General features: G+C 32.8%; 1 protein-coding gene across 1 annotated transcript; it reads left to right on the top strand.

Moving 5' to 3' along the window:
- The first annotated feature begins 9920 nt into the window (after window positions 1-9920).
- Window positions 9921-17524, top strand: LOC110697822 (probable indole-3-pyruvate monooxygenase YUCCA10). The gene is made up of 4 exons (XM_021875218.1): window positions 9921-10700; window positions 15579-15812; window positions 16606-16728; window positions 17166-17524. Exons 1-4 carry the CDS (start codon window positions 10062-10064, stop codon window positions 17328-17330), a joined length of 1161 nt encoding a protein of 386 aa, XP_021730910.1. The 5' UTR covers window positions 9921-10061; the 3' UTR covers window positions 17331-17524.
- Window positions 17525-21629: the final 4105 nt, after the last annotated feature.

The following is a 21629-nucleotide window of genomic DNA, read 5'->3' as shown; positions in this document are numbered from 1 at the left end:
GGAAATTACCAAAGAAGTTTCGTGACGGCTTACATTCATCACCCTTAGTTAAAATGTGAAAGGGTATGATGTAATAATGTGGCGAAGGTGAAGAGTTACGTGGTTATACCACGACACTTAGAAGTTACAAAGCATATTAACCGTCAAAGAGTGACTCAAAAGTGATTATAAATACTTATAGTCACTTCACTCAATTTCCTTCTTCATTAAGCCAAAACTAAAAGTTCTTTCTCTCTCTAAAAATCAACTATCAGAGTTTGTCTCTTCATCTTAGAATACTCAAAATAATTAAAATCCCTTTTCATCAAAACATTCAAAATTGAAGAAGAATTGAACTAGTTCATGAAGAAGTGCCATGTAATAATGAGGAACCACAAAATGATAATTAGGAAGAACAAGACCAAGCATAGAATGAAGTGATAATGCCATGGCCAGCGATCGTCCCAGAAAACAGCCCTGAGCATTTGATAAAGCAGTATGGATCTCTGAATATCTTGGTATATCCCCGGATCACCACTTAGCCATTAACAAGAACTCTAAGTGGATATAGAATCATAGGAAGAGAAAGAGATGAGTCCTTAATAGAAGAGTGAACAAAAGATGGGGAGAAAGGCCAATGAATTTAAGAGACCCTGTTAGGCCTGTCATCGCAAATGCTTTTACGGTGGGGGTAGATGCTGGCCTCCTTAGGAAGCACATCTTACCCAAGATTGATGAAGATGAAGATAAGGCAAATGCTACATTAGTCTGTAAAGGCTGGGTAAGAGAGGTAAGAGTTGTTCATCCTCTCTCCTGTGATAGGTTACTCATGAAAAGATTGATTGCCTGTTACGGCACACACTACAATGCCAAAGTAACACGAGGACCAAATGGGGAGGCTCATGTTCTTAGATACTGGTGTGCATGTGAATGTTGGGACACTTCAATTGCTCGACACAATATAGTGGATTGGAGTTAAACAAATCCTGTTGGTAATTGGGATTTTGAAGCCTATTAAAGAGTCCAAGTATGAAGAGGGCACTAACGATGATTTAGGATGATCCTGGGTATTAGAGGCAACTCAATAAGTATATCGTTGTATATATTTAGCCTTGACCCTTAAAAGAGCATACACAATTCAAAACTATTAAGTTTTGAAATGCAATTCTTTTGTAAATTTCTATTTTTTTTTTTATAAATACGAAATAATGTTTAATGCTTTGTGTTTTTGCTACTCGCAAATTAAAAATACGCAATACTTCTTATTGTTTCGCAAAAAGGTCATAATTTGGTTGGTTTCAAACGCCATCAACCACCCAAATTAGGGGGGCATTTGTTAGACCCAAAAAAATCAGATTTTTGACTTTTATTGACTTTGACCCGATTTAACCAAGTAAATTGGACCTTAGAGTCAGTGAAAGGTTTCGGGCTAACCAAACAGGGATAAGTTAAATTGGACTGGTATTTTCCAAAGGTTCAGTATGAAAAAGAACCGTCTTGGAGGCAAAGTGGACAATTCAATTTTCAAAGAGAGTTGGCGCCAAGAAGCATAACTGAAAAACAGTTATAGGAGTCAGCCATAACCGCTCCAATTTGTTTATAAATAGAGGCACGAAGACCGAAGGAAAGACATCAGCAAATCAATTAACAACAAGCATTTCATTTCTTTTAAGCTTTTTCCTTAGCTTTCTTAGTTTCCCTTGGCTTAGTAGCCAAGCAATAGCGTTGTTTCCTTAGCATGTATTGAATATCGTCCGTGCATTTCCAATTGTATTACTCCCTCCGTTTCGCATTAGTTGTAACACTTTTCATTTTTGGTCGTTTCATATTAACTGCAACACTACTATATTTGGAAAGGACCCACCATTATTTTATAATTTCTCTCTCCTACTAACCCAATTTTCACAAATATTTTGTTATTTCTCTTTCCTACCAACCCCACCCATAGTACTTTTTTTTTTAATTATTATTTCTATCTTTTACTAACAATACTTTATATTATAAGCTTATAAGTCTAGTCTATAATTTTCTTAAACTATGAGCCAAGCCTAATGTTGCAACTAATGCGAAACGGAGAGAGTAACATAGAGTTAACCTCTCCTTCAATTTGTACAATTGTAGACCTGACTTTATCCGTTAATTAATAAAAAGCATTTGTATCTTTTGTCATATGTTCATCTACTCGTTTCTTTAATCAATCTAACTTGTTTTACTTTCTTTGGGAAAGCTTCCTTATTATTTGTTTTTATTACGTTAGCAAGGTTATCAATCTTTGAAACCGGTAACTCTAGGGGTAGCCCACTAATACTCTAGAACAAGATAGGGTATTTGACTTGTTGGCAAAGAACAATATTTGCCTCAAGAAACTCCACAACAACAAGAAGTAGTAGATCATGCGGCCACAACAACACCAAGGAACACCGGCCACAGCAACACCCACAACAACCACCGAGCAACACCCAGATTAACAAAGCAAGCACCACCGAGCAGCCCACAGCAACCCACCGAGCAACCCCTACCAAGCACCACCGAGCAATAGCGCAACACCAACAACACCACCAACGAGACGACACCCACCGAGCACCACCAGCGTTTTTCAGATCTAATTTTAATTTAGGTAAGAATTTCGATCTAGTTTTTTTCTTTTCTTTTTTTTTTTCAAATTTTAGATTTTAATCACTTGTATTTTTTTAATATAATTTTAATTTTAGATTAGAATAAGTTATTATTGTGATTTTGGATTATACATTTAGTTTATAACTTTTATAATTTTTGTTGTTAGATCTTAAACTTTTTGATCTAATTATTGATATTTTTTTTTTATGTTTGTGAGTGTGGGCAGAATGGCAAGTGCGGTGGTGCGTGTGGATCTTGGTGTTTGGTAGATAAATTGGAGATCGCCCATGTGTCAACCTAGGATGATGAATAGGGCTGTTCATCGGTCCAAGACCGGACCAACCCGAATCAGACCGAAGACCGAAAAATTGAATTTCAAGAACCAAAGAGCGGACCGATTAAGCTAGGACCGAACCCGAACCGGACTGAAAAAATCAGTCCAAAACCCGGAGCGGACTGGTTTGGACCGATTTTAGAATTATTATAAAAAAATTTCCTAAATTGTAAATAATTTATGGAAAATTCGAAAAAATATAAAGGAAAAACAATATTTTAACGTCTTTTTTTGTATCTTTGGTTAAAAAAAACTCGTACAACAAAAGTTTTTCAAGCTTGTTAAGGATAATCTTAATTATTATTAAAGGTTTTATGTACTACGCATAATTTTAAGCCAAACACCGGTCCGATCCAAGACTGGTTTTTATTAGGATTTGGATTGGACCGGACCGAAGAATGGGAAAATAAATTTCTCTACTTGAAAACCAGCCCGGTTAATTTGGTCCGGTCCGGTTCGGGGTCGATCCGGTCCATTTTTTCAGTCCAGGCCAATTTTTGAACACCCCTACTGATGAGTATGGAACATATGAACTATACCGGTGTTCTTGCATACAATTCGCTCTCCAAATCCAGTGATTAGTTGGTTACTACCAGGAAAGCCAGCTCTGTTATTTGGTTTTTCTCTCACTGAGGGCGAACACAGGGTGGATAAAGAGGGAGATAGAGTAAGTGCGTGAGTGGGAGATCCAGGGTCTAGTGGTGGAGTTGTTGGGGCTCTGAGTGGTGGGCTTGCCTCATGTATGGGGGAACGAGAGCTGCAACAAAGATTGTAGTATTAATTTATTTATTTTTTTGAATAAAAATGTATTATTACAACAATTAATTAATGAAAATATATATTTTTTATACGTATGCTTAGTTTGTGTTTCAATTTATGTGAAAAAAGCAAAAAAAAAACAAATTATTTTTTTTATTTTTTAAAGGCATAATGGGCAGCAGTTTAGGCATTAAATTGCTGCCCATTCTAAAAACTGGGAAGCGGTTTGAACCGCTTTGGGGCAATGGGATTCTCCCTTAGCCCTTAAGGTTCAAAACCGCTTCCCATTAGGGGTTTTGAACCGCTTGTCATTTGTGTTTTGCTACTAGTGAACTAATCCGCCGAAAGGAGAAAACAAACCTACTCCCACCTCCGCGCGCCTTGCGTTGCAAAACTCCGGCAAAAATCTTGCCACTCCGTCGAAGCCTCGCATGAGTCTTACTTCTCTTGACGCCAATAAATGTTGTATCATCTTTATGTTCAATTGTTCAAGTCGCTCTTCGAATGGAGAAAGTGATGAATCTGCGCTTGAATCTGTTAATGTGTTGTATAGGGACTATTTCAGCAATGGTGAAGAGTGGTCTACAATGGTGAACAAGGGTGGAATGCAGAGGGGAAGGGGGCTAGTTCTGTGGTGGCTGGAAGGGGGCTAGTACAATGGGGATTTTTTAAAAAAAATTATTTTAAAATTAATTTAATTGTTATTTGTTTTGGTTTTTTTTGTTTTTAAATAAAAGTCTAACCGTACCAATCAAAATGTGACTGCTGTCCTGTTTAACCTATTCAATAAGTTACTGGTTTTTTTTGCTTTGTTTAAGCAGATGCACCGTAAAGGTCATATTATTTTGGGATAGTCAAAAGGTCATTTTATTTTTGGAAGAGTGGCCATAGGTCGTATTATTCTTGACAATTTTTTCAAAAATTAATTTGATATAAATTTAAGAATGCATGACAAAATCATGCGCAAATCTGTAATTAATGTTATATTTTCATTTGTTTTTCCAATTTATAGCTTCTTATATACAACCCTAAGGACTATGTACAACATTTCCCAAAAAAAAAATCTGGTTCATGAACTTCAATAGGCATGACATGAAAAAATTAGTGTACAATCAATTACGCCACCTAAAATTTTACTCTTTTTTCATGCTTTACAGGACATTTTAAAATTTTTGGTCGACTTTTAAAAACTTTTATCACAAAATCTCATTATATGTCATGTGCAATTTTGTTAGATTCGATTTAATATACATTTTCAAAATAATAATATTTTTAAAATTATGTTCATATCATGTTGAATATATACGTGATAAAAGAAAATTTATATGAATGAAGATCGTAAAATTCAAAACATAAAGAATAAAAAGGAAGGGTGAGTGTACATAAATTTTTGTGCTTAATTTTTTTTTTTTTTGTTTTTTTAAAAAATTAAAATTAATTCATTGATATTAGAGTCATACGACAGCTACAATAAAATCAAAACTAGCAAATACAAAAGAAATTGGATCAAATAATATTCTAATTGGGCATACGACCCGCGATCATTATAAATGAGATTTGACATTGATGAATATTCTCTTTCACATCGCTGTTTGATACAATCTCTATGAGGGAGTATTCGATCTATTGTAGTTTTGAAATCGAACAATATTTGATACATTTGATTGTAAATGTAGAATTAACATCCATCGTGACATTACATAAATCTTCATCACAAAAAACTTGTGCTTAATTTCTGTTCCTTGACTTTTTGTTAGTTAATCTAAACCCAATCAACAATGACCGAAAAATTTATTAGTCTTATGATAAAATTATGGAACAGAAATAAGAGAAGTGTTAGTTGCGTGTTACCGTATAAGCATTAAATAAACTCTTGAAAATTGTATAAAATTTGGAATTCATAACAAAAACACGTGCAAATCAGTGTGATTAGTGTTTATATTTTTTATGATTTTCTAAATTTATACGATATTCTAGTGTATATTTAATGCTTATATATAGTCTTAAGGACTATTTATAGCATTTTCATAAAAACTAATATTGAGTTGAATCTAATAAGAACACACATGGTTATATCTTGTAATGTAAAAATTACAAGAGACGGTCGAAATTTTATAAATAATATTGATCTGGGGAATGTAATATATAACAATCACTTCCTTAAAAAACTTGCCAAATATAAAAGATGTGATGCAAATATAAAAAAATGAAGATTGTTTAAAGGTCAACTCAACCAAAAGGTTAAGTTAAGATCGATTTATATACTTTTTCACGCCCCTTTCACATGAGAGCCCTCATATCCAGAGCGAAATATTCCATTTGAAAGTGGGGGTGAATGATATTTAAACCTGTAACATTTGTGTCACACTAACTCTTAACACCATGTTAAAGGACTAAATCAACTAAAAGTTTTACCTGATGGTTTAAGGTCAGGCCAGGATTGATTTATATACCCCAACAAAGATGTATTAATATTGCGAGTACATAAATAATAAATATATTTTGAAAATCATGTAATTTGGTTGTATGTAGTAGAATACCACATCATGAGCCATTGTCAGGTTCAAACTCAATTTGTTGTGAAATAATTATGGTTGTTATCATAATACTCATTAACTAAATTGTCGGGACGGTGCTTTTTCTATATGGCTGGCCACATCGTGTGACTAGGGTTACTTATTTAGAGGTTACTCACTCGGTAAAGGGTTACTTATTAGATTTGGGGTTAATCAGTCGTTTAGCGCGTTTTTGCCGGGATTACTTATTCAAGGGCTACTTAGTCGGTCAACAGTTACTCTGTCGGTTAACACGTTTTTTGTGACAGACTAACAACCCCTGATCGACCGAGTAACCCCAGAATAAGTAACCCATGACCGAGTAATCCCTGACTGACCGAGTAACCCCTGAATACGTAACCTCGGCCACACGGTGTGGCCAACTAAATAAAAATGTGTGTTGTCTGGGACATATTCATAAAAAATAGCTCTAACTTTCGATTCTATATTAATTTCTCCGTTCTTTTATTATTGCGCCATAGAGGTTGGACACACTTTTTTTGATAGTGGAAGAAAGGAAGAGAAAGAAGGGTAAAATTAAACTACAATTATCCATGTGATGTAAGTATAAACTAATAAAGAATCAAGTATTAAAAGTAAGGGTATATTGAGTATTTAATTTGCAATGTGAACAGAGAGATATTTTAGTTCCTGATTTGTGAAAATTCCTTAATGGTAAGTGGTGCAATAACTAAACACGGAGGAAGTATTAAACATTTACATAATCAATAAATTCACATTATCTGGAAACCATTTATAAAGGAATGCAACAAATATTATGTGTAAATCAAACATTCCTACAAATCATGAGGGGAGTTTTTTTCCCAAAATTTTAGAGCGCCGCGTAAGATTAAATAATTTAACGCGCCATGTAGGATAATAAATTTTAGTTATAGCCAGAGATTTGTAATTTCTTTTAGAATTAAATAATTCAAATGCCACATAAGCAAAACTAGCGAATGAAATTTTGATGTTTAAATTAATTAAATATAAATGTTATCTTTTGAGATAGAAATTTTACCTAAATATATAATGATTGAGAGGAAATTCACAATTTATTTTAAAATAAATATATTAAATAATATACTACGTACCAACAAATAAAATAACAAAATTTATTACATAATATATAAAAAAAATTAGTTTAAAAAATACAACAAACCATGCATCGCACGGGCTTCATCTATTTATTATAAAAAGGGATTACAATAAAGATTACTTTGTATATGCAAATAAAATCAAATTTGTCTTTTATATAAAACCAGTATGAATTTTTTTACTAAAATGTATAAATATATTATTGTAACAATATTTTTATGTGTAAAATAAATAAATACAATTAATCATCAATATGTTCTCTTCACCTTAAAAAATAATATTCAGTAAAAATTATTTAACTTTATTAAACATAATTTCAATTAAGTTAAAATAAGTTCAATTCAGTAAAAATAATTTCATATTAGTAAAAAAAAACTAATTGTAAAATAGAAATATAAGACCTTATTCACTTCATCTTAAAAAAAAATTCTGTAAAAAAATAATCTCATTCAATTTAATTAATGCCAAACTTGTATATATAATTGTAGTTCAGTGAAAATAAGTTTAGTTTAATGAAACTAAGTTCAGTTCATTAAAAAAAATTTCAGCTCAGTAAAAGTAAGGCCCAGCTCATTTCACCTTATTTTTGCTGAACTGAAATTATTTTTACTGATTTTCTATTATATTTTTTCTTTAAAAGTATTGATTTTTACTGAACTAAATTATACTTACTGAACTTAAATTAATTTTACTGAACTGAACTTATTTTTACTAAGCTGAAATTATTTTTACTGAACTTAAATTATTTTTACTAAATATTATTTTTTTAAGGTGAAGTGAAGAGGGCCTAATTTAAGTCCAGTAAAAATCAGTAATTTTAATAAAGAATTATAATAGAAAATATGTAAAATAATTCGGTTCATCAAAAATAATTTTGTTCAGTAAAAATAATTCCATCCCAATAAAAATAATTTCTTTTTAGTAGAAATAGTTTAAAGTTCAATAAAGATAATTCAGTTTAGTAAAAATAAGGTGAAGTGAACAGGGCCTAATAGGGAATCAATAAAAAATAATTTTTGTTTTATTTAGTAAATAATTTACGGCCTGGTTCACTTTACCTATTTTTGTTGAACTCAAATTATTTTTACTTAACTAAAATTATTTATGGTGAACTTAAATTATATTTTCCTAGCTAACTGAAATTGTTTTTACTGAACTGAAATTATTTTTGCTAAACTGAAATTATTTTTCACAGATTCTCTTGTATATTTCTTCTTTTAAAATATTGATTTTTTCTTAACTAAAATTATTTTTACTAAAGTAAAATTATTATTACTGAAGTTAAATTAATTTTACTGAACTAAACTTGATTTTACTAAACTTAAATTATTCTTACAAAAATGAAATTAATTTTTACTGAATGATATTATTTTTACTGAATGATATTATTTTTATTTTATTGGAATGAAATTATTTTTACAGGTTACAATCCATTATTTTTCTTTAATGTACTTTTTTTTATAGTATCAATTTTTTAACATAATTTAAAATTAATATAACGCATATGAATATGTTTTATGTTTTTTTTCAAAAAGTTTAATGACATGTTTATTTTTTAACACTCGTGAAGAATTAGTGTCGAAATATAAATTGTTATTATTTGTATTGCTTCCATATCAAAATATCTAATATTTTAAAAGTCAATAAACATTGATTTTCTAAATATTAACATAAAGTAATGAGGCTAATATAGTTTTTTTTTTAACAACACCACATCACCCCCTCTTGGCTTATATAATAGAGATAGATATATAGGGTGTGAATGAGTCAAACCGAGTCGAGCACTACCTTGCTTATGTTCAAGTTCATTTAATAACTAAGGCGTATCCTAGCATAATCTTGAGCTTCAATCAAGTTCAAAAATCTGTTCAAGCTTGTACACAATAATGAGTTGATAAACAAGCGTCGACTTTTTAAATATTAATAGTTGTGAATAGTCATCAATAATATATAAATATTATTAAATGATCAATTTATATAAAAGATTTCACATAACAACACTTTGCGTCTTCGAGATATCACATCTTATCACATTATACGAATAGCTCATGAATATAAATAAACGAGTAGTTTATGAATATATGTAAACTAGTTGTTCATGAACTTATTTGAACAAATGTATCTATATTTGTGTTCAAGCTCATTTATTAAACGAGTTTCAAAATTGTTCAAGTTCAGCTCATTTATTAAATAAACAAACATGAATGAATGAGCTACAACTGAACGCGAATTCGAATAGTTTATTGATCGACTCGATTCATTTACACCCATAAAGATTTTCTGAATCTATTTTACCCTACCTAAATTAAATAGAGAACCAAAATTTAATAAAGTAAACCAAATATGACTTAATTGGGGCAAATAAATGGGAGGGAGGGACGCTGATTCTTCATTCATCTCACTGGGCTGCAGCCTTATTATTTTGTCTACAAATAGTGAATCAAGATTGCATGATATTCGAGTATACGTCAAGTCAAGTCAATAATTCCTTTTTTTTTATTTAATTATATACTCGTAATAATATATATACAATTAAACCTACTACTCGTACTATTTTTCTATTTTCTTACTTCTATATAATGTGGACACACTTTACACATAAAAGTCCACATTCAACAAGTGAACATAAATAATATTCCAAACTCCAAATTATTTCAAACTCATCCTAACCCCTCAAAAATTAAGCGTTTTACATTAAGCACGAACCACAGTCAGATACGATGGCTGAATCGACTGTTATTGTTGTAGGGGCCGGGCCATCCGGGCTAGCCACTGCGGCCTGTCTAACCCATCACTCGATACCATACATCTTACTCGAAAGGGAAGATTGTTGTGCTTCTCTATGGAAGAAAAAGGCGTATGATCGCCTTCACCTACATTTACCAAAGGAATATTGTGAACTTCCTCACATGAAAATGCCCTCCAATTACCCAAAATACGTCCCAAAAACAGATTTCTTACAATACTTGGACAACTACGTTGATCATTTTGGGATCAAGCCTTTGTACAGGAGGCGCGTGGTGAGTGCCAAATTAGATGAAGGTACAAAGAAATGGCGTGTCGTGACAAAGAAAGTGACCGACAAGGCGGAGTCCAACGACAACGACAACGACGAGGAGGAGGAGTATGTTGGGAGGTATTTGGTGGTGGCAAGTGGTGAAACATGTGATCCATATTGTCCTGAGATTGAAGGGTTGAGTAGCTTTGAAGGGAAAGTAGTGCATTCTACACAATATAGGTCTGGTAAAGAGTATGAAGGCAAAAGTGTGTTGGTTATTGGAGCTGGTAATTCCGGCATTGAAATTGGTCTTGATCTTGCTAATTATGGTGCTAAAACTTCCATTGTTGTTAGAAGCCCTGTAAGTTTTCTAATCTTATCTTATCGATATTGCTATTATTTATTACTCCTTCGGTTTTTTAATGCGGATACTTTGACCTTTTTTATCTCACAAAAATCTTAACTAAGAAGAACATTAGAACAATAAGAAAAGGAAGGAGGAAGTTAAATTTATTTATTTAATCTTTCTTTCTTATGAAATATGATATGGAAGGAGTATTATAATGGTGTGACAAATCATGAGATTCAATGGTGTTTCGTAACTTTTGAAGATTCATTCATTCTACTTTTTGTTTTTTGTTTTGAGATATTTTTAATTTGTTTTATTAAATTGACTCTACTTTTTTTTTTTTATTTTTTTTTTTCCGAGGCATAAATTGACTCTACTTGATTAGAGGTGTACTGTGTACATATGTAAATTAGGTGAATTTAGGATGTTAATTAAATCGAGTTTATTGTATGTATACAATGCGCCTAATAAACAAATTGACCAATTCAATTATTATTTAATTCATCACACAAGTTGACCGATAGAAAGTGAAAATATGAAGGTACGACAATGTTTGGTAGTTATTACTCCTGTAGAGATAATTGACAGTAGGTTGCTGATTGTAACATTCATGTACAAGTTTTAAAATTTTCATAATTTAACATGGGTGAATATCAATTTATCAAATGTGAAATTATGGGAAACAAAAAGAATAAAAAATTAACTAAAACCTATTAATTTTCTCAATATTCATAGTTTTCCGTTATCAAAATTAGACCGGATATAAATATATAATTACTACGATTATAATTACTACGATTACCTTCATTCCATATGTTTCTACCCATTTATTTATTTAAAACTTTGACTATATTTGATAATTCTTTCCAATGATCTTTCTTGTTTCTTGAAAATCAAAACTTCATGAAATATATGAGTATAATTAAATTAAAAAAAAATTAAGCGTGACAAAGTAAACCAAATTTATCATATATGACTTTTTAGTAACTTCCATTTACATCATCAATTGTAGAAATCCGATAAATTATGATGTACCTTTCCTTCATCTGAAGACAATTTAGAATATGAAAAAGAGATAAATTGAGTATTACAGTTGAAATTAAGTTTGATCATGTAAATCTTCACGTTAAAATTGAATGATTAAGTGACAAAATCTGTTAGAATGTGCTACGGAGTAGTTTAATCTAGCTATTGGCCTGATTGATTAATCATATAATATATAAATACAACATGAAAGTCAAGCAATTATAAAGATTGATGATTTAATACAGGACAAGCATTAAATCTTATTGATTGTTAGTGCTCGTGTAAATGTACTAGTGGGAGTGATCCACTTTTTAAGCTCACACAATTTATTTATTTATTTTTATATTTTTTAAGTTTTTCATAAAAGGAAAGCATATACATAGTCTTAGGGGCTTAGGATTATATATAAAAAGCTAAATGTACACAGAAGAAAAAAAAAAAATCTATTATATAAGTCAACAGAGAAGATTGTGGTGTCTCACTAAAATGACCTTAGTATTTCTCTTGGCTTATACTATAATACTAAAACAGATGATTCTATGGTAGTCATCCTTAAAATGACTATTATTATACTAATTTTGTATTGGCTAATTTTTATTTATTTATTTATTGTTAAAATTCATTATAAATCATTTATCTAATGTTTATAATTCATTTCTTAATTTTGAAATAACTTTTGAATTTTTTTTAAATTTTCCTAATTAATTTTCAAAATCCAGATTTTATTACTACTAAAATTAAAAAATAATTCATAAATTAATTATAAATATATATATATATATAAAACAATAATTTTAAATATATAAACAAATATTTATAATTAATTTTAACATAAAAAGTAAATAAAAAATAAACCAATAAAAAAAATTAGTATAATGATAGCCATTTTAAGGATGACTATCATAGAATTTTCAATACTTAAATAAGAATAAAATTAATAAAGGTAATTATTCAATGCATTTAAGGATTAAATTGATTCATCATCAATCTTCAACCAAATACACATATAGTAAATTCAAAAAAAAAAAAAAAAAAAAAAAAAAAAAAAAAAAAAAACATATATTATTGATTCAATCAATGTCATGATTTAATCTGTCATCTTCAATTACATCAAAGTACTTCCTAAATTAAATAATTTCATTCATTTATTCAATTAGTAATTTTAAAAAATCAATCTCTCATTACAATCAAATTAAAAATTCCCTAATTATTATAAAATTATTCCCTCCTTTAATCAATCTACTCTTTCACAAATCAACAATAATTTACCTAATTAAATCCTTATGTGTTACTCACTCGTCATTTGATGGGTATTTACACTAACAAACCTTCTTTTTTATGTTCTCCAATCTGTATTTTTTAATTATAGATATTTTTCATCTTCATTGGAAAAACACTTTCTTGATTATTTAGTTTCTATATCAACCATTCCAACCATCAACCATGACAACCATCATCATTTTTCTATTAACCTTGCAACCGTCACCTAAGTCATCATTTTTTATTCACATACAAAATTGTTTATAATTTTACATGTATATTATTGTATGCTAGATTTTTCACGCAAAATTCTATCTTTGTTGACTTTTCTAAGGTTATATTTGTAGGTTTTTTTTTTTTTTTTTTTTTTGTGTCTTTTTTGTTATTTAATTTAATCGGACAATCTTTATTCTTAACTCATTAAATTTGGCTAGTTAGGTTGTTATCTAAAACTAATGATATAGATATTTTATTTATTGTTTGACGTACGCTTCGCATGCATATAAAAGCTAGTATAACATGTATTATAATGATTTATAAGTGATTTTGTCATGCATTTCTGAATTAATTCCAAATTTGAAAATATATTAAATCGAGCTACTACATATATCAATACCTTTTCGTTAAAATAGTACAATTGTAATGTTTTTTTTGTTAACCCCAATAAATTAAATAAAAGCCCATAGGATCTAGGGATAGGTTTTTTTTTTTTTTTTTTAATTGGAATAGGGAGGGGTGATTTAAACTTTACAAAAAATCCGATTTACAGTAATTATTGAATGGCGGGATGCTGAAGACTTCTTTCTCCTTCCTCTTTCAAGGTCCATGTGGCATCTAATAGAAAACTGAGACTTGACAATATCAACATCTTTCTCCACTTCAACACTACCTTTGCTCTAAATCTGGAATATTAATCCAACTCTTCAATCTTCTTTTCCTTTTATTTCAATGCTAAAGTGATAATGAAAATTTCATATCTCCTACTTTCTCTCTCCTCCCTAATTTCACAATATACATCAATTTTATATAATTCAAAATCAATTCAATCTTTTTACCCTTTCATACTATATCGATCGTGAGAAAAGATACAACAATAATTAGGAATTTTTGTTCACTTAATTGTGCTGAATTGGTGAGATTTGGGAAAGACGGAGATTGATACCAAATCAACGACAAATTCATTACTCTATATATCTTGAGTAAATTGTTGATTACTACTGTACTTCATTTTTTTTGTTGCTTATTGGGTAACTTTCAATTAATCAATGATTAACTAATGGCAAAGTAAATGGTAATTTTATGTGAGTAAAGTGTAACTTTAATAATAGAAAGGGTAACTTTTGTGAGGATAAGGATAACTTTAATGAGAATAAGGGTAACTTTTTCACCTCATAATAACACAATTGTAAATCCGACGTATACAAATGTTTTTTGTTTCATTAAATAATAATAGTTATTCAGAACTTACAATCATCCCTTAAGAGTTCTAAATTCTCAATACAAGTATTTAAAACCTCTAAACTAATGGCACCGCTTCTGAACTGCTCCTAAATAATTTTAGATGTCTTTGCATTGTTCTTGAAGGAGCTCCATTGATGTATAGTCACGAAAGTGCTAAAACTTGATTGGTCATCAAGATTGACAAATTTGTAAGACGAATCTTCTAAATCTGCACCCTTAAACCAACATACCCGCAATTCCACAAATTCGCAAGACAAATCTTCCAAATTTGTATCCCTACACACACGAAATACAAACAAACAAACAACACTAAAAATCTTATCATTAAGGAACCTACTAAACCCTACATAGAGGGACTGACTATAATCACCATACTGTTGGTGATCTTTATTGGCTAAAACCATTAAATTGAAGAAGAATTTAGGGCTTATTATCGATAAAATCGATGGCAGCCCCTAAGTTTTAATATGGTGGTTAGGTTTGAAGAGAGAGAAGAGAGAAGAGAGATTTTCTTTTGGAATTGATTATTTGCTTTTAATTTTTCTTTGACTTTAGTAAGCTTCATACTATATTAAGAAAATGAAGTTTATATTATACTTTGAGAATTGATATGTATCGTACTTGATTAAATGAAGTGTAGGTTGTTCACAATCACGGCTAATTGATCGTATTTAAGAGTTCCATCTGAGAAAATGGTCCCAAATTTTATTCCTTAGGAGTAGATCTAACTGTTAACTGTTGGTGTGTAGGTAGTACACTTGTGATTATTAGCATAATTGACCTTGTAATAAATTACTCAACAACAAATGAGTGATTATGCTTATGATGATCGATATGCTACCTTATGAAACAAGTAAGGTCATAACATATCCGAAAACTTTTTTTTTGAAAAAAAAAAATGAAAAAAAAATTTCCACTCTTCTAAGCCAGAAATATAATATCACTTCGTATAAAATGTAAAGCTCTTTTAGTAATCATTTGCATAGCATGGTAATATTCTTCAAACACTGTATTATATATTAGTTCCCAATATATCTGTTTCTACCTGTAAAAACAAAAAAATGTGCAACGAACGTGCTATATCATCGATGGTTAGTAGTGTGAGTATTGCTAAAGCTCTTGCAAATTGAATTTTTGGTGTAGGTTCACATATTGTCCAAGGGAATGGTGAACATGGGACTAGTTCTTCTGAAGCATTTGCCATTAAAATGGGTGGACAATTTCTTGGTGCTCATCAGTAAAATTGTGTATGGTGACGTGACCAAATACGGGTTGACTAGGCCCCAAGAAGGTCCCTTCTATTTAAAAGTTGCCTTTGGTAAATACCCAATTATTGATCAAGGGTCTTTTCAAAAGATCAAATCTGGTGAAATTCAGGTATTATTATTTCCCAACCAATCAACTATTTGGCAATCTTTATGTGTTCCCTAAAATCTAACATATCAATAATTTGCTTTGTTTGTTGATAGGAAAAAGAAGTTAAATCACGCTCTTATTTAGTTTCTTAACATCGTTCATAATTTGTTTCTTAATTTATAGTTAGATACAGTAGTTTTCTTTCTCACATTGGGATTTTTGTTGAAATGTCTCATCACCTATATATATTTGAGTGCTGAGAACATGATACAAATGTTAAGGTATTAAAATGAAAAGTCTAAATGATTCAACATAGCTCACAAACTACATGGTCTGCGTCAAACCAAAATTCAACCGAAAAACTTTTATATTAAGACTGTCTTATTATTATAGAACCACTTTTGTTTGTCACTGAAAGCCTGTGACACTATCCCAATATAATCAACCTACAAGGTATTTTTATGATCGTAAGACGGTTTTATACATACTGTTAATCTCAACAACATACATCAACTCAATTAATAGCTATAATACTAGCCATCAATAATAGTAACTAAGTAGGGCTATACATATAGAAATAATCAATCAAGCTTAATTATACCTAATTAGCTGTTGCGAAGCATTGATTTGTTAAGTTAGTATGAATATGATGTGTGAATGCGTTAGACACAAGAAAAAGCAAAGCAGGGTACATTGCATGTGAACATTAATCAATGTCCCTAGGTGTGCTACATAATTATTCATATTTTGTCATATTTTTGTAATTGCAATTTGTAACGTTGAGTTTATTATTATGGAACGGTAAATGTTACAGATTTTGCCGGCAATCACAAGCATAAGAGGCAATGATGTGTTGTTCAAGGATGGCAGATCGTATGCTTTTGACTCTATTATTTTTGCCACTGGTTTTAAAAGGGCCACAAACCAATGGCTCAAGGTAAAATTAATTAGATATGTATGTATGGTCTACATATTCAACTTCGGATAAAGTTTTTGAATGACGTACATATGAATAATATGATAGAAAAATCGATCTCTTTTATTTCCCCCGTTTTTATTTAGATGTATTATTTTTATAATTGTAGACTCCTAGATAATTTTTGGAGTAGAGAGAAAAAATAAACCGGGCATATATATAGGAAAGAGATAGAAAATTTATTAAGAGATAGAAAATTTATTAATTAAAAAGGAAAGTGATGCAACTGAATTGAAACTTCTTTTATAAAAAATAATGCATCCAAAAAAACTAAGGAAGTATAATGAATATTTGATGCATTCATTGCTTTAAAATAATTGTGAAATTGTATACCTTAAGTCGTGTTCACTTCACTTGATATATTTTATTTAATCATGAGTTCCTTGGTTATTTAATAGGGAGATAACTATCTGTTGAATGAAGATGGATTGTCAAAGCAAAGTTTTCCTAACAATTGGAAGGGTAAAAATGGATTGTATTGTGCTGGTCTAGCAAGAAGGGGACTCTACGGAGCTGCTATGGATGCTGAAAATATCTCTAATGACATCAAAAAACATAATTAGATAATTTATGCTATCAAAGTAATGTTTCATTCTAATAAGGAATGGTAATCATGTCCAATTAGCTTATTTATTTTTCTGCGTGTACGTATGTGTGTTGTCACGTACACTTGTTATTGCTTGATTTTGTTTAATAGTACGTCTTTCGAAATGTTGGATATTTATAAAATAAATTAAAGGAAATGATGCCTTATTAATTATTGATGTTTAACTAGAATTGTTGTTATTAGGGGTGTGCAAAAATTCTGGTTACCTGGAATTGGAATCGGAATCGAAATCGATTAGGAACTGGCAGGTTCGGAATTGGAATTAGATCTGGTAATTTTAATTTCAGGTAATAATTTAAGGACCCGGTTGCAACCTGTTCCAATTCCAATTCTCAATTTTTTGGAACCGGAACCGGTTGGGTACCCGGTTACCCAACATATATTGAATTACATATGTTTAAAAAAAACAAAAATATGTTTAATGTATCTAGTTAGAAAAAAAAATATATATTAATATTCAACATAAATAAAATATCTTAATGTATATAAAAATATAAGTATTAAACGCTAAAAGTGAAAAGTAAACCAAAAAAATATTAAGATTTGTATTATATTTTAACAATTATGTACATAAGTGGGTACCCGGAATCGGAACTAGTACCCGGTGGAACCAATTCCAATTCCTAAATTTTAGGACCCGATTGTACCGGTTCCAATTCCGGTTCCAAATTTTAGAACCCGGTCCCAACTAATTTTGGGTCTGGATCCTAAAATTTTGACCGGGTACTCGGTTTGCTCACCCCTAGTTGTTATGGCCCTCTTTAATCCTAAGGGGCCGTTTGGTTCGCACGGGGTAATCGGAATGGAATGAACAAAGGGGAAGAAAAGGAATTCAATTAAAAACCCCCAAATTTGTTATGTTGTTTGTTTTGAATAACAAAGGGAAACAAGCTACCACTTCCACCACCACACAACACAAGACCTATTATCTACCTTCTCCAGCCATCATACCACTAACCGCCCCTCCCCCACCACTCGCCGCCCCTCTTTCGCTATTCCCCGCCCATCGCCAGAGCTCCCCCGCCCCACGCCGGAGATCCCCTCCCCCAAAAAACTCCCCCACTCTCGCAAAAACCCTAAAAACTCACCCTCGAAACCCTAGCTGCTAGAGTTTTTTGGGGGAGGAGATCTCCGGCGTGGGACGGGGGAGCTCTGGCAATGGGTGGGGGAGCTTCGGCGAGGGACTGTGGAGGTGCGGCGATGGTGGCTGGGTGGTGGGATAGGGTAGGATGGTGGTGGCTGGTTTGGATATGGTGGTGTTGTGGTGGCTAAGGAAAGGGAATGGAAAAACCTAGGGGGATGGGGAATAAAGTTGGAAGGATTTGGGGTAATGGAGAGGATAAAGGGAATGGGAAAAAATGCCAAACAAACAACAAGAAAGGGAGTCAGGACAGTTGATTCCCATTCCCTTTGATGAATACCCCCAACCAAACGGCCCTCTAAAGACGAAGGATTACTAGACGAGAAGAGATCATCATAGTAATAAAAAATAATCCGTTCAATCTCCCTATTTTCGTATAGCCAGTTGCCATCCTTGTGAAAGAGACCAACAATCTTGTTCCTCTTCTTTCTCTACAAAGGTTTGTGATGGATGTATTTTGTGTTCCTATCTCTATCCCGTACCGTATGTACCAATAGGCCTCATTTTTGTCGTTGAGATCATCAAGTCTGCGTTCCAGGGCCGTACATTTATCACAACCAGTCTTTGAAATCGATTTCTGTTGTGTGGCATGAAGCACACTTTCATACTACAAGGAAAAAGGGCATAGGCAACATTGAATCAACAACGGTGTTCTAAGCGTTGCATAAAGCATTTATGGTTGCACTTTTCAAACCTTTATGTTTTCCCTTTGACAACCATTGCTAAAGATAAGTAAGGCAATAATTTTATCACTACTTTATTTTACGGAGTAGAAGATATCAGTAAAGCTGTCAAAAGCTGACCCGACCAGGAAATTTTACCCGAACCCGATCATGACCTGACCTGTGTGAACCCGAAAAGTTGGTGACCCAAACCTGATATGACCCGACTTGAAACCAACCCGAGACTCGAGTTAACCTTAGGATTCGTGAACCGAACCCGAACATGACCTGACCCGAACATAGCCCGTCAATTATTGACCTAAACCGATCCCGACTCGAACCCGAGATTGACCCAAACCCGTTTTGACCCATTGAAACCCGAAATCAACCCGACCAATTACTATCCCGGCCTGAATTCAACCCAACTGGGATTCAACCCGTCCTGTTACTAATCCGACTCGAATTCAACCCAATCTATTTTAACCCGAACAAAACCTGATGTAACCCAACCCGAATAGTAATGCAATTACCTCAAATTGACCCGAATCGAGCTAACTCAACCCAAACACTTAAATTGACAAATCTATCCTTAACATTACTTACACATTGATTCCTTGAATCAAGTTTCCCACACCACACACATATCTTAACTCTTATATTCTTATTTAATATATCTAGCAATCTAGTTTAGCACATTAATTCTTTAAAATGTTTCCCTTAATGAAGCTAGTTAATTGAAAAGGATTGTAATCTGAATCATAAAGCTAATAATACATAATAGAGTATTAAATTGGCACAACCAAATTAATGTCAGCACCTTATATTTGATTTATCAACAAACAAAAAGTGTCAAGTGGAGAGCAAGGGGTTAGGTGAGGACAACAAGGGAGAACCACCCTCCCCTTGCTCCCCAAGCAACCCACAAAAACCGGCTTCCCCACACACGACTAATGCGCGCGCGCCAGCTGGTGCTGCCTGAACGCCAAGGCTGCCTCGCTGGCAACCTGGCCCCTTGGTTGGGCCTACTAGCTGGGTGTTGTGCGTGCACGCAGCCCAACACACATGCACGCACAGCTCGCAGCCCACGCACGCATTGCGTGCTGCTGCTACTGCTGCAATGCTTGTGCTAGGCATAGCCCAGCACGCTGCTACCTCGCGTGCAAGGCCTTCGCACCAACCCGCAATAGTAAGCCTCGCTGATGCGAGCTTCGATGCGTGGTTGTGCGCTGCTATTGCTAACGAGCTTGCACACTCGTTGCGACCATGTGCGAGGCCCAGCGAGCGCTTGCGTGCTGCTGGCCTTGCGATGGTGCGGCTGGTGCTGCTAGCTCGCCTAGCATATGCGGCCAGCCATGCTGGCCTTGCGATGCGCACAAGGCATGCTTGGCCAACACGCTCGGCCATGTTAGGCATGTTGAGCTTCCGACCGAGCCTTGCCTTGCGGCAGTGGCCTTGGCTAGCTATATTGCCCTTGGCCCTCGGATTGCTCGGGGCATTATGAGGCTAGGGGTATATTTGTAACTTGTTGTTTGCTTGATTTCTCGTCTCGTCGATTCCTAAATTCGACTCGACTTACGACACTTGGTTCCGACGATCTAAGCTTCGACGTCTATGTTCGTAATACTTTAATGATTCATTTAATCCTTCGGATTAATTTTTCGTTTCGGTTCGGTTACTCGATTGGGTGTGACCCGAAGGGTAACAATCATGATTAAGCTGTAATATTAATTATGCATTAATATTACTGATTGGAAGCTGCCTCTAGCTAGACATTCCGATCACTTGACACTAGTAGAAAAACTTAAATGAGCATCGCAAAATGTGCACCAGTTTTAAAAAACCTGTGCGAAAAAAATAGGAGGAATTGAGGGAAAGAGTACCGATTCAAACCAAACCGGTGCGAAAATGAGTGAATCGCACTGGTTCGGTTTGAACCAGTGCGAATGCTATTGTAAAAAAAAATAATTCGGCCTTTATCTTCTTTCTTTTTCTTTCCTTGATCTCTCATCTACAACAATGGAGCCTCAAACTCCTTCTCTCTCCTTCGATCTCCTTCTCCATAACCGCCGCTTTCCCTTTCCTTTTCTTTCTCCTTCTCCATAACTGCGCCATAAGCAACACCGCTCTCCTTCTCCTTCTCAGTCCGAAATCGGCGTCATTAGAACCAAACACAACCACCATCGTCGCCGCCGTCAATTTGAACCAAATACAACAACAACAACAAACTTGAATCAATTATCGATTCTAAAATCACAAATTCGAGGTTAGGGTTTCTTAGATTTGAAATCTAGGTTTTATGATTTTTTTTTTATTAATGATGAACAATTGAAATTTTGTTTGAATTTAATGGTGAGAATGTGAGATGATAGGATTTCTGATTTTTATTTATTTTTTTGTGATCGGTGCTAGTGGTGGTGGTTTCGTGGTTGCGGTGGTGGTTTTGTGGGTGCGG

Source organism: Chenopodium quinoa, unplaced genomic scaffold (genome assembly GCF_001683475.1).
Source record: "Chenopodium quinoa cultivar QQ74 unplaced genomic scaffold, ASM168347v1, whole genome shotgun sequence".
In the NCBI taxonomy this organism is placed as follows: Eukaryota; Viridiplantae; Streptophyta; class Magnoliopsida; order Caryophyllales; family Amaranthaceae; genus Chenopodium; species Chenopodium quinoa.
This window is presented reverse-complemented; position numbering and strand designations above follow the sequence as displayed.

Bases quoted from the DNA above. Each gene is read 5' to 3' on its own strand.
- LOC110697822 (XM_021875218.1), top strand. From the start codon at position 10,062: ATGGCTGAATCGACTGTTATTGTTGTAGGGGCCGGGCCATCCGGGCTA. The intron at 10,701-15,578 runs GTAAGTTTTCTA...TTTTTGGTGTAG, and splicing joins CCATTGTTGTTAGAAGCCCT to GTTCACATATTGTCCAAGGG. The intron at 15,813-16,605 runs GTATTATTATTT...TAAATGTTACAG, and splicing joins TCAAATCTGGTGAAATTCAG to ATTTTGCCGGCAATCACAAG.